The sequence below is a fragment of the Neopsephotus bourkii genome, unplaced genomic scaffold (assembly GCF_033783945.1).
Source record: "Neopsephotus bourkii isolate Nb327-2 ecotype Australia unplaced genomic scaffold, CSIRO-AGI_Nbou_v1 NB_1493, whole genome shotgun sequence".
In the NCBI taxonomy this organism is placed as follows: Eukaryota; Metazoa; Chordata; class Aves; order Psittaciformes; family Psittacidae; genus Neopsephotus; species Neopsephotus bourkii.
The window spans coordinates 2,335,419-2,348,626 of record NW_026901969.1 but is presented as its reverse complement, the minus strand read 5'-3'; the positions used below and the strand labels follow the sequence as shown (position 1 = coordinate 2,348,626).

At 32.5% G+C, this 13,208-nt stretch overlaps 1 protein-coding gene across 1 annotated transcript in view; it reads left to right on the top strand.

Moving 5' to 3' along the window:
* The window catches only part of LRRIQ1 (leucine rich repeats and IQ motif containing 1), a 108,905-nt gene that overhangs the window by 66,605 nt on the left and 29,092 nt on the right, over positions 1–13,208 (top strand). Inside the window, exon 22 of the mRNA XM_061369351.1 lies at positions 390–491. Coding sequence (XP_061225335.1) covers positions 390–491 — 102 coding nt within the window. The remainder of the gene's footprint in view (positions 1–389; positions 492–13,208) is intronic.

The window sequence follows — 13,208 nt, the reverse complement described above, 5'->3', positions numbered from 1 at the left end:
TTTTAGGTGTAAATGACTTGATTTATACTGCTGAATAATTCTGAACCACAGCTTTTAGAAACAGTGCTTGGCATATATTCTGTCAATATTTCTGCTTTAATTTCAAGGTTTGAAAGCATATTTTTAAGAATATTTTCTGGAAATATATGCTTTAGAATTTATTTTGGAGATGAGCTAGCCAAAAGATCAACAGTGTTAAAATCCTGTGAAATAGTGACTGATTCTCAGTTGCACATGTTGCTTTATTTTAGAAAGTGTAATCCTTTGTGAATATAAAACTTACTTTTAAAGGTATTTTCATTTATTAAGTGGCTAAAAGGTGAAAAACTACTTGAAGGAATGAATGAGCCAGGTCTGACCTTTGATTTTAACTTGTTCTTGTCATCTAGACCCAGCTGTGAGAGTGGCGTTGTTCAAAACCAATGAAAATAAACATCTCCATGTGAAACCACTGAGGAAGACACAGCCTATAAATGCTAGTTACTTTGAAGGTATGAACAAGTATTTCACTTTATGCATATAAGCATTTATATTTTGTAATGTATTTTAAGCAAGACTACTTAAAATGTAAAACAATATGCACAAATAGAAGAAGTCAGGAGTTTAAGGTCCTTATCTGTTCCTGAGTATCTCAAGTTGCAGCAGTGAAACATTCCAGTTTCTATTCATTGGGGAGGGTGAGGGTGCTCCTAGAGATTAACTCATAATAAACTGGTACATAATTTATTTATAATTATTACATTTTCATCATAAAATAATCATTATAAAGACATAAAAACATGTCAAAAAGATATAACATGCAAAGCACTAAAATGAGATTTTCAAAATGAAATACCGCTTCAAATTCTTCGTCTCATTGTCATCTTTTCTCAAGCTATCCATTAATTCCTGATAATCATTAACATGGTTTTAGGAAGGTACTTTCATAAATATTCCCTAAAACCCACTATTTGACAGAAGACAAGAAAAGTATCTCCAGCATGTAAATATAACACTGACTTTCCAAAAGCATTTAAACACTGGTGTAGCTCCTTTACTGTTGAAATTAATTTTAAAACCCTCTTTGATTTCAGTATAATTAGAATAAAGCAAATTCTACTGAAAATACCCTTGTTCTAAGAAGCTGAACGACTCTGGAGGCATTTATTTATTTATTTTTTTTCTCACTGTTTTGATTACTTCTGCAACTCAGTGTGTTCAGAGAGTTGTCATTTCTCTCCTTCTATCTTTTCAAAGTAGTCATATGCTGTCTGATTCATTCCCAAACCTACAAAGTAAAATTAAAAATAATACTGTATTAATGTTCAGTGTATGAGAATAAAAATTAGAACTTGAGACAGGTGTGCAGTCAGTCTGAGTGTACCTGAACTGAATTTGGTCAGTTAATCTAACTGTATGAAAACCTAGATTTGCTTCACATTCATGAGTACATGCTCAAATTTGGTTGGAAGCAACTCTTGGTAAGTTCTGAAGAGGAAAAATGTTTGCAAAACTATTTTCCTTGGATCTAAGCATAAATTCACCTAGAATATAATTTGTATATATACGACTGATTTAGTATTCCCAGTGTCTCGTATCTGTTGCTGTGGCTATGCTTATATGCCAGATTGCGTCATATACTGAATAGAACATGCTGACTACCTACAAAACATTGGATGTCCTAAGCGTACAAGCAGTAGCGTGAATTTTCAAAACCATATCAAGCTTGATCACTGGCTCAGTACCCTAAAGTCATTATAGGTTTAGCCTAGCTTTTCTGCCGTAGTTTAGCTGTTCGTGCCTGGAGATATTGGAAAAGCCAATGTGTGCATTCTAAATATTAGTGAAATTATTTTTTTAATACATGGAGAGAAGGTACCATAGCAGATGAGATATCAAAACGTAAGCACTGTAGTGGCACTCTTGTTTCTCTCTCATTTCAGGGACCACTGTATTCCTTTGGCCAGCTAATAGATTATTTTTTTTTTCCATCTTTTATTGGGTGCTCATATGCAATCTGCTGATCCTTCAAGATGAGTAATACTCTTCTGTTGGATCAAAATATGAAATTCTCCTACCTGAGGTATTGCTACTGCAGATGGTACGGCTAGAAAACACTAGGTTGTGAATTAGAAACCTGAGAGGAGCACAGATCATTTATTCATGTGTATGTGAGACACCATCAGACCAAGCTAAGAGTTTAAATTTAGAATTTGGTAACACTTTGCCTGTTACCTACTCCAAAGCAAAGCATATGCATGATAATTTCAGTGTTGTGCTATCAGTCATTTCTTCCCTCACTCACAAAAAAGCTTGTTTCCCATTTCCCCTCTCTCACCTTTTGACCATTTCTTCCTCTTTTGCCTGGAATAGATTTCTTTGGGTCTGTTCTCCGATGGGAGTTCTTTCTGTAACAAGAAGGTGGAATGTTTTCACTCTGTATTCATAAATCTTGTGGACATTGTATTTTAAGTCAAGAGAGAACACAGACCAGTCCATTGCTTGGTGGAAATAAACTTCCTCCATTCAAGCCATTTTGCCTTCACAGACTGGTAGTCAGTGCTCTGGTAGAAAATCTGAACTCCAATCTATCTCCTTCATAAACCACTAAATAAATTACAAATTAAAAATAAATAAATAAATAAATAAAAGACATGTTTTAAATTTTCATGCTTTATTTCTTTAAATTGTGAAATGGGGGGAGAAACCATCGCATCAACAGCAAGTACACGTGTTATCTGTTAAATAACAGAATCACTACTTTTGAAAGGGGATGCCCTTGGAAGTGAAACAATTAGAACAGTTTTAGATTTTCAAACTGGAACATGTCATGGTAGTGAATATTTAAGAGGCAATCTAGTTAAAAAATAAGAAGAATGTCTTTTGTCTTCACTGTGTCTTTAGCTTGTCTTTAATAATAAAAATAAGACAAAAAGAAATAATAAGAGGTATAAAAATAAAGAGTGGAAAGGAATGTTTAACATGTGATGCTTGTGTATTTCGGAGGCAAAGGTTATATTCTGTTGTAAATTCTTTCTCATCTAAAATACTTCGTCATACTGACAGTGTTGTATCCTGCAGCAACACTGCATCTGTAAAAGAATATCGAAACATAGTGAGGACATAGTGTTGATTCTATATTCAACTCTATTACTGTTACAAAAGTTGTGATGAGCTAATATGTGAAGTGTTGGTATCCAATTTTGAAAACCTGTGCATAACTTTAATCCCATGGGACAATTTACGTATCTCTAATCTGGCACACACATTGTAGGAAAATATTTTTTTTTAATTGGAGTGACATCATAAAATTTTATTACATTTTAGAAGAGTCTTATGCCTTACTCCCCAGAGAGGACCATTATTTCACATTTGTATCACAATAGCATACAGAAGTTAGTCAGAGACAAACCCCTTTTTGTTATACACTCCATCAACAGCATGAGGAAACATTCCGACAGGCAAGAATTTACCATTTAAAAATATAAGCAGTATGTGAAGGCACAAACCATGGGAGCATAATTAAATGTGTATTAGTGTATATGTGTGAGTATATGTGTATCTGTCAATATGTATACATTACATAGCACTTATGCTTTTTTGTTTCTGTATTTAGAAAGTAAATTATGAACAATTACTCTGGTGTAGTTTGTAGTATCAACGTGTGTTTTGTAATCCTAATGCCTTCTGCTTACGTGGTGTTTCAATTTCTTTAAAATGAAGTTAATGCATGTGGTTATAATACAGATTCGTTAAAACTATAATTTAAATAAATAACATTTTAGCATCATGCTTATATATTATGACATTAACTTCAATAGATTATAATGTGTAAATACGTGTTTACTGCTTCTCTTAAGAAACTGTAGCCTAATCAATAACTCGAAGACAGATGAAAGCCTGCCTTAATCTACTTTCACTTCTGATGATTTGCTGGATGTTTCCTGGATTTACATATACTACACTCTGGGGGTTTTTTGGTGTGATAGGCTTATGCTTCCAGCCTGGTTGTTGAGTTTCAGTTAGTATCAGTTGGTTGACAAACAAAATATGCCTGCTTACAATTTTAATGAGCATTTTTTGAGATTCTTGTGTGTTTTGTAGATGGTGACGTTTCAAAAGATCTCAAAATTTTGGAAACATTATAAGGATCACAGATAATTTTCAGCATTTCCTATTTTGCTGCAAAGCATAATTTTAGAAAGATTATAGGAGGCTATTTCAGTTATTGATTTAACATAAAATAGTCTTGACTATTTTGGATAAAGTAGATAAGGAACTGGAGGAAGAATATACCATTGAATACTCTTTTCTTAAGAAACTCCAATTAGTCTTGGTTGAACAAGTAACAGAACATCTCTGTCAGCAGTGGGTCTGTAATTACAGGGTCTGTAATTTCATTTACACAAAGGAAGAATACCTACTTCTCCAACCAGCAGTGTGAGTGCTGTGTCCCAGTACAGCAGCTCAGAACTAAAGAAGAAGCCCTGAAGCCTAGCACATTGTTTTGCTTTAGGAACAGTATATATCTTTTGGGGTCCTCTTTAATCCATCTACCTCAACAATTTTGGTGGGTTATCCAAATAATTTCTGTTCAGAGGAATGGGAAGGTGGATTTCAATATGTAGAGCGAATTGGGAGAACACAGTAAATCAACTAAGCGTCCAGTCAAACTATCCCAAGTATTATTTGGATATGATTATTTAACTTCTCAGAAATTCATAGACTATGCTCTAATTAGTTGTGTAATTAGGTGATTTATTGCCACATATGCTACATTTATTTTTAGTCATATCCATCAGTAGCACATCAATACCACACCAAGGAGTAGAAACAATGCAGCTTCACTCAGGAATGTGCACAATGTTAAATGCCGGGAAGTTTAACAATATTAAAAATGTATTGGACTATGTTGTCAAGATATGTTTACTCTAGTTTGGAAACCTGTAATTCTAATTGGTAGTGCTGTATTTCCCATCATTTTATGCTCATCGGTGACTAAAGAAAACAATGGGTATACTGCTAAAGCAGATTTCACCAATGCAGATTTGATAATGAACAGATTATGCTTTCTCAGTTAGCTTTTAATTGCAGAAATATTTATTTGTTTCTCTTTAAATTTTCAGTAGAAATAACATTTATTTTTCATATTGGAACAAGAAAAAGTAAAATGACCTTGTGATTATGTAATATGATTGGAAGGTAAATATCAAGGATCCATTTAAAGTCATCTGTTTTCTAGCTTTCTGATAGTTAACAATTATGAAACTCCTTAATGTCTCAAGTGGAAAATGTTGCAGAACATCCTTGTAGATTATTATTACTAGTGCTAATTAAAAGTCTGAACTTGAGACTTTGGAAAGTGGTAATTTAAGATTATATTTGAGTTAAATATGTGAGCTCATTAAAACATTGTTACATAGTGATCAACATAATTTTTTAGGTTTTCTGTGTTAAAAAATATGAATACAGTGAAGAAAAAGTATATATGGCAATTAAATAGAACTTGTATTGGTTCAAGTTGCTGATGTTTTTAAATATCTGCATGAGAGTTCAGCAAGTTCTAAGAGTGGAATGCTAATATTCAGCTTTTTTTGAGCTTTAAGTATTTTTTGTGTGCTATTAAAGAATATTTTAAAAGACATTGAACTATAGCTATTAATTTGTGTTAGCTATTTTTGTATTTTAAAAATTAGCTATTTTCAATGGAAAAATATAAATGGCATCAACTCCCAGGAAGTGCATTGTTTGTGCACATCCATTTATAAATTAAGTCATCTTTTATTGAGCTGTGGTCTGAAAAGGATTAATGAACACATTCTAAATCTGGCCTTGCTGCAATTATACTTTCTGAATTGCCATGCTTAGAGTTAAATTTAGTTATTACATGTCTCCCAGGCTTTAAATTTGTATGCCACGTTAGGGAAGCAGTTTCTAAACCATAAAGCACTGACAAAAATGGCAGAATAATGCATTTCCAGAGAATGTAAGATCTGACCTGAAATGTGATGAAAATGCATTACAGAAACCTGTAGTGTGGAAGGGAATCTATCTTAAAATCAGAATTCTATGGCTTTGTTTCTTATTATTTAGTTTGAGCTCGCACAACAGAACTCTCGCATTGAAACTTTTCTCATTTTAAGGAATTAATGTCTCTCCACCATCCCTTTAACGTGTAAAATGAGTAGGTTACTTGTGTCCAGTACATCCAAAAAGAGCCAGGTTAAAATAAACATAAGGAGTTGGATATCTTGGAAAAAATCTGTCATGGGTTTGGGTTAATCATCTCCAGAAGAAATTCAACTTGATGCCTGAAATGTAAGACTTCTTGGAGAAAGCAGTAAAGCCTGAGGCAGTGTTGATCTGAAGGAGTGCTCTCCATGGGTCAGAGCTGTTCTGCTGGCAGAGTGCAAACCCAGTTCACAACAGCGGTACGCTGAAAAGTTGTAAAAGACTTCAGGGGCCTTACAGTGCATGCCGTCAAGCTTTGGTTACATAGTTCTAGTGGCCCAGTTTCTTATTAGAAAATAAAACTAAAAAATAAAACCTGTGCCTAGTTTTCTAGCCCCCTGTCCATCAATGACAGTGTAGGATTTTTCCAGTATTCGTGCAATGAAGGAATCCTGAAATTATCATATATGTTAAAAGATAAATATGTAAAACATCATTTATGTATGCTTATGCAGCGCACTTCAGTGTCTGAGTATTTATAAATGATCTACACATATGACAGTTATATTAATATTTTTGATTTTCACATTCATTAAATAAAAAATAAAATATCTATTTGCCTGAACAGGAGGTACTTGCCACAGATGCATACTTAATATTATGAATTCTCTGTGTGGTTCTAGTCTTCAGGGTTTCTGTATTTCTGTGTTAAAAGTTTCTAACCACATATTTCACCTGCCTGTGTATTATGTCTTTGTTCCTGTCTCTACTATTTTGAAGACTCGTGTAATTTGTGGTGGTATAAGGACTTTATTAGTACATCAGACTTAAATGTGGTCTCTAAGCTAGAGAGTGGTTGCTCCAACAAACTCCCAAAACTTGGGTTTTATACAAAGTTTAGTCTGTAACCTGTGATTCCATAGCATAGTAGTTTATCAATCTTTAGCCTAAAGGACCTGGACATGGAAAAAAAAAAAAAAAAATTAAAAAAAAAGTCTTTCTGCCTTTTTGCTAATAACTGCCCAGTGATGACATCAGTGGGAATGGAATTTCACCCAAAATGTCATCAGAGGTTGAAGACTATGTTATCTCATAATTGAATAAGGTAACACAATTGTTCAGATAGTTTTATTTGTATCTTCTAAGATTCTATGTCTCTTTCTTTTCGCCTTTCCTTGACATTTTATGTCCAAAAGCTAAGTAGTGTAGATATCTGCATCTCAGCCAATGTGTATGTAAACAAGTTGACCCCACATTCAGATCCACAGCTTTTAATATTGCATAAGGCAATCATTTTGGATTAATAGATCCCTGAGTACTGAAGCATTTCAAATCCTTTTTCATTTGACCATTCAGTGACCTGATAACTATTTCCTGTCCCTAAGTAAGGTTGTGACCCAGGTCTTAGAATGCAAAAGACAGATAATTTTAGCAACAAGTTGAATCCAAAAAGATTTGGTTGGAGGGGGTAAGGAAGAATAGGTTTGGCTAAATTCCTCTAAATAAAGCATTACAGCACTTGGCTTTAGTACATCTAGTTAAAAGTAATTATTGAATTTATTGCTATCTGTTTGGATGGTTGGAGACTGTAGCCATTATTGGGGTGGTTTCTTCTGTCATTACTGAACTGTACCCAGTGTTATTTTTACACTTCTACAAACCAATTTCTAATGAAGCGGTCATTAACAGTGCATTTTAAGATATAATTCAAGCATTTTCCAAAGCAGCTAGTTCAAGCATTAGAATCGTATTGCTATGCAAATTATATTTTAACATAGGGCACAGAAAGTGTATGGTTTATATCTGTAGAAGTGTCATGAATGCTGCATTTCGCAAATGTTCATCTTGCAAAAGAATTGCCATTTAGTATGAAGCTATGAACAAGGAACATAATGTATTCTTAGAAATATTTTACAGGTACAAATCTTGTTTCACTTGGACAACATGATGCGTTTTTAATCCTAAACAAAGAAACATTTCCTTTAGATATACAGTTTAGTAACAATACCTCTGCATATTTTAAGTACTTTCAGAAGTGAATTAAAGGAAGGCCTTCACTACAGAGCTTTTCATTGATTAGAAACGGTAATTGATTAAAGTTTCTGATAAAGGAATTATTTTTTCCTCTTCTGTAATGGTACTTATAGTGTAATGGAGAATTAATACTATTAATGAGATCAGAGATCTACTGCATTACAAAAAGGCCATTTTCATGTGTTTAATGTTCATCACACATTGAAGTCTCTTTTTTTTTCATTAATAACATAGTTTAGATACATAATATCTGCTGGTATTGTGCAATATTTTTTCATGCAGAACATTACAAGAAGACTTTAAAATTGAAATCTAGGTATTAAAATTTTTATACTGTTCAATACTGACTCTTCTAGCAAAGCTCTATACCTTTTACAAGTTTCATGTGATTAATAAGATCTATGTGTGATAGATAATTTTACAAGGAAATGCAATTAACTCAATCAAATATTCTAAAAAAAATGTACAATCATGCAGTAATGCCTGAGTAACTTTTATATAGCACTTCACGTATTATTTCTACAATGTACATCTTCCAACTTCATAACTTTAAGGTTCAATTCTTATCACATGCAATACAGAAACATGTTAACAGTTTTTTTAAATCTGAATATAGGTTTGTGATGTTTTGAAGTATGTGCTGCAGATATTTTATATGGTTTATGCATATAAAAAAAGGTAGAAATACTGATTTTTCCAGTTAGTTTCATGTATATATATGTATGTATTTTTTTCTCATATTCCTGAGAAAGGTTGTGTACAGAGATAATATTTTTAAATAAAATTTTATTTACATGGCATGCTAGAATAGTTCTTCCTGTGCATGTTTATTTCCAGGTTAGCTAATCCAACATGGTTATAATTTCATAAATTGCTACTTTTGTAGAATCCTGTAGATAACCCAGACCAGGTAACGAGATAAAGAAATACAAGTGGCCAGCCAAAAGAACAATTTCATTTCACTTTCACAATCATTATTAAACAAGAAGATTATGAACAACTTTAATTTTTTGAATGGTTTCTAAATGCAGAGTAAGTATCAGGCTAAGAAATGTATCCTGAGAAATTGACTGTGGAATCACATTTTCCTAAAACACTTGCATGCTTTTTTTTGTGAATAAGCAGCAAGCTCGGTAGCTTCCAGTTTATGAAGAGACCAGAGGTATCTGTCAAAAATAAAATTAACTATTTTAAAAGGAGGAATTTTAACATTAATGTGTATTTCAAAGTTAAATTTACTGAGAATTTGCTTTAATAGTTGATGTGTATTTTGTGAGAAATTAGAAGTGAATGAGAAAAGAAAGGAAGCTATGTGCTACTAAGGCAGAAAGTTCTGATTTAACCTACCAATGACCTGACTTTGTTTGTTCAGATGACAGTTCTAAAAGTGTGCAGAGAATATTCCCTTTTAATACAGTTATTTGCCGCGAGCTGTGACCTCACTGCCTGTCAGGGAGCAGGTCTGAATTGGCCCTTTCTCTGATATCGTGACATTGCTTCTGTTGCCTCGATTGTGACCTCTGATTGCATGATACCCCTGAGAGTTCAATTTAATAAGCGTGACTCCTGACTCTTAGCCAGGTCTGCCTTCTTAGGTTTTGTCAGACTCTACTTGTAGTCTGGTCTACATATGCTAAAACACTGCATAGGCTGTCATCATCTATGTGAGTTGTGTGCACTGTATTTAAAATTCTCTTTCAAACATATTTCATTTATTGCAAACAGAAATATTTATAGAAGCTTACTTGGAATAAATTATTAAAGTTGCTACTTCCACAATTATGGCTGCTCAGGATTTTTAGTTTCTTACTTTCGTACAAATAGTTACTATTATTGCACTATATTACTAAGAATGCATCTTATCCGTGCATCATACTAATTCCTTACTTTGAAATTTATTTTATTTACCCTATGAGAGTGTTATGTATTTCTATGACTTCCCATCAACAGTATGTTTATTATAGAATTAGTAGAGGCAAATTCTCTTTTTTCATTGCACATCTAATATGGTTATACAAGGAGACAGTACTGATGAGCACCCAGAGCGCTGAGATGTAGTTATTCAGGACTAGTCAGGTGAAAGCTGAAGAATCTGTTTGGAATCCAGAAGGTGAGTAGAACTATGACTTATTAAATATCATTGAAAATTAGATATATTGGGTTTAGTGATTATTTTGCTACATCATTGCATTTTCTCCTGTTTTCATCCTTTTCTAGCCAGAATCCTGAAGAAGAGTCTATTCAGAGATCTCGCTGCCTTGAAGGTGATGATGCTATTCAGACGTTTCTGCAGATCTAGTATCCCTTGATGCATTCACTGAACCAGAATATGGAGAAGTTCAAAGATTTGAAAAAGAGTTTCAAGAATTGTGGTACAATTTACAGACAAGTTTTTGTATTTACTCATATAAGTTTTTGTATTATTGAATATACATATACCTTTTTCTAACCTCTGTATCAATACCTCTAATATGCTACCTCTAATCAATGTCATTTTTCAGAAAAGCAGAAAAATCTTGCTGGACAAAATAATGCTTTGTTTTCACTTTTGTAGTAAAATGAAAAAAAAAAAGTCTGTAAATCTTACAATTTCATTTCATATTTCTCTATTTCTTCAACTGTTTTATAGAACTCTGTTCACCTTTTCACTCAGATTATTTTGTTAAAATTGCTATATCTTGTATGAAAATTAAACTATATTAGAATCTTTTGTATAAAACAAGTTTTCTTGTTTTCTCAGGTATTTTCTTGTTCTCTTGTTTTCTCAGGTATTTTCTTATTCTCTTGTTTTCTCAGGTATTTTCTTACTGCATTCAAATTTGGCAATGAAATGCTGTTTGTTCTTCTTCATGACAGTGACTGTTACAGTGGAGTAAAATCTTGGTTTGGATAGTTAATTTTTTTATTTTTTTTAATCTGTTTGAAAAATTCCTATGTAAAATAGTACAATTTTAATAGCCTAATTTAGTAAACCACATAATATCTGTTTCCTTCTTCTGGAGTAAATAGTATAAGATTATCTACTGAAGTTCCTTGATCTGAAGAGAGAGTTTGCTTACCTAATTGGAATTTCTGGGATTTCTTTTCATTCTGCATCAGACCTGAATGCTCTGTACGTGCTGTTTATAATCTCCTGTGCTATTTGCAGGAGCCTAGATAATTGGCTGCAAAAAAGCCAAGTTAGGAATGGACAATTATTTTACCTGTTGTAAGGCAACAAGTAAAACAAATCACACTTTTAAGTTAATGTTATGGCTGTCTTGAAGGCTATTGCAAATATAATCAGAATACACATGAGGCAAATTCATCTATTCAGAATCATCGTGGCATTTAACTTATTCCCTCCTTTTCAAATGAATTTTATGTATATGTACATAGAAATATACACGCATATGTCAGTGAGGTGGGGAGTTCAGTAGCAAATTTAGCTGAAAAGTTTAATTAAAAAAAAACCCTAATTTAAAAACACCTAGTCTAAGAATAAAATATTTACAGTCAAGCTTAAGGAAGATTAATTTATGATCGGTAATGGAACAGAGATTTTTGTTATCTTCATTTTCTCATTAAAATAAGAATTTGAATGAAGGTCTAAACAAAACTCTATAGAAGAACAGGAAGAGTCAGGGCTAATTTATTCTCTTTTCATCTCTAATTTCTTCATTCAGTAAGGTAAATCATTCAAACCTCTGCATGGATAGAAAAATCTGTCATTGTAACTACAACTGATCTAACATCAACATCATCAAGTCAATTCAATTACTGTGGGGCTGAATACTCTTGAATATGTGTTGATTTCTCTAAAATTATGTACTTACTTCAATTATTGCATTTTTCACGTGTTTACAAGCTGAAAATTTTGGTCTAAATAATCAAAAAAATTATTTTAAGAATCTATAAAAATGCTAATGCTTTGATGCATACGAATTAAGAATTAACCTGACGCAACTTGTAAGCAAATCGTGGCTTGGGGGTTTTTGATTCTGGTTTTGGTTTTGGGTTTTTTTACCTGGAATTCCTTTGTTGTTTAGTTGGGTTTTTTGTTTGGGGTTTTTTTGAATATTTAGGTAGATACATAAGACCCTGAAATTTTATATTGTTATTTTCTTCCATGATGTATAAACCAATTAAGTATAACTCAAAAAGAAGAATTAGTACTTTAATGTCTATATTTATTAATAGTCACTCATAAGTTTAGTACTTATGGTTATCCTTAATCTGGGTATAAATATATAAGAATTGTACACACTTGGGGATTAACTCACTTTAGATGTAGAGTCTTAAGAAAAAAAAACATGTCTATGTGAGACTTTTTTCCCATTTAATTCAATGAGCATTAAATCAAGCCTTGTTTATGCAACATTTGGCATAATGACAGGCCTGATCTTCAGTGGTACCTCTGGGTTTTACTGTAAAGTAAATTAAACAGGAGCCTTGCACTTAGTCTGTGTAGACTTTCTGTATGTATCTGAAAACCTAGTTTGCTGCTATGCATTACTGCACTGACAAAAATGTAATTTGTTGTCACAATATGTTCATCAAATACCAACAGCTATTTAAAGTCAGCATCCAAAAGTAAGCCAGAAATAATTTCACCCATGCAAAATAAAACACTTGTAAATTGAAATTTATATGTATACATAATAGATAAAATAGATAACCAATGCATAGGTATTTGTAACTGAACTACGTATTGACATTAATAGAATAATTTCATTATTTGACTTTCAGTGTTATTCTGCATTGAAAAATACCAATCACATATGGCACTAGTGTACATCATGTGTATTGCTGAACATGAGTTCTTATAAACAAGTCTGTATATTATTCAGATAACTATCTAGAAAAAATATTTATTCACAAGAGTAAACATAACAAAGATTATTTTTAATGTACATTCCAAAGCTGTGATACAAAATTGCTTATTTTAATTACTTATAAAAATTATGACTATTAATGTGGTGCAAGTCAGCTTTACTGACTAACTTCATGCTGCTCCTGAGTAATGACTTTTTATCTAATCTTTT